The sequence below is a fragment of the Phytophthora parasitica genome, assembly GCF_000247585.1.
Source record: "Phytophthora parasitica INRA-310 unplaced genomic scaffold supercont2.136, whole genome shotgun sequence".
NCBI lineage: Eukaryota > Oomycota > Peronosporomycetes > Peronosporales > Peronosporaceae > Phytophthora > Phytophthora nicotianae.
In genome coordinates, this window is record NW_008649122.1 from 66,694 (window position 1) to 67,958 (window position 1,265).

General features: G+C 45.6%; 1 protein-coding gene across 1 annotated transcript; it reads right to left on the minus strand.

Moving 5' to 3' along the window:
* Positions 1–898: 898 nt before the first annotated feature.
* On the minus strand, positions 899–1,220 carry PPTG_19515 (hypothetical protein; the record flags this gene model as incomplete). Its single annotated transcript, XM_008918069.1, has 1 exon — positions 899–1,220. One exon carries the CDS (start codon positions 1,218–1,220, stop codon positions 903–905), a length of 318 nt encoding a protein of 105 aa, XP_008916317.1. The 3' UTR covers positions 899–902.
* Positions 1,221–1,265: the final 45 nt, after the last annotated feature.

Genomic DNA, 1,265 nt, shown 5'->3' on the forward strand with positions numbered 1-1,265 from the left:
AATCTGGCTCGCGCCTCTTTAAATCGCTTGATAAGTCCCTCCCTCGTGCGACTCTGCTGGGCTTTCTCCTGGTACGCACCAACTTTCCCCATAGCGCCTTGTAGAAGCTCCATCTGTCGGTCTTCGGGGAGAGATGCTAGGTATTCCATCATCTTGGACGGGTCGAAACCTGTCGGCAACGGGAACGACATCTTCCGGAGGACAACTCGACAGTAATGCGGATGATTTTTGGTGCAAGAGTTCTGATTGGTTGATAATTAATGGCTACATATTAAGTTCAAGAAAATGGCTACATGATGTAGCCATTTGTTTTGCCACAAGTATCGATACATGAAGAAGAATATCAAGTGCAGGCAAATTACTAGCTAGGTTTGTGTTCAACTGGAGTCCTAAGAATGTTAGTGGAACAGCCATGCGCAGATTCCTTAACGTACAATTCGCTTAAACTGAGTCGCACACATCCTCGTGTTTTAGATTTGCAGGTAGTGAAGAGGTGTTGCAACTGCAAGTTCGGCGCTTTGAGCGGTTTGTGCATTAATTACACAAAGCAAGTTGCACCGATATGCTTTCACATTCTACATCGCAAGTTCTGTCGTTGTTAGTGGTTCCAATCTGCTTGGTACATTGTCAGGGATGGCTACATGAGGTGAACTCACCAACGTTCTTTAAAAGAACAACAAATCTATTTCATCGAACCATTAGATTGCCACACTCGGAAGACAAACGGGTACAAGTACATTGTTTATCGGCAACTTCTTCATCGAAGCTCCTTTTGAGTAGCAGTTTTTTTTTTTTGGCGAGAAGCTAAGGATTCCTAGTTGCGCGATACAGTGATTCAATCCTTGAAAAACTCGTAGTCTTGGTCCTGCTCTTCGAACCAATCACGAGCCAAACACTTCCACTCAAGGGGTCACTCCCTTATACACAACAGTGGCCAAGAAGACGATCCCGACGACGAAGAGGAAAGCAGCGCCGTATTTTACCCACATACGCGCGAAAGTTCCCGACGAGCTCGATGTAACCGCGAGATGCCCAACATTCGTGACTTGTCTCGAAGTAAATTGAACACGTTTCCCTCGTAACCGCGACGCAAAGGTATTCAGCACTGGAATTTTCGAGAGAATCCTTGTGAATATACCTGGCTTCTTAGCCACTTCCGTGAACACCTCATTGACCTTCGGGTTCTTAAACGCAGTGGCTATTTCCGGACTATTCTTCATTCCAGCGCCAACGTTTGTTTTTGTCGAGAAGATTGACTTGATGCT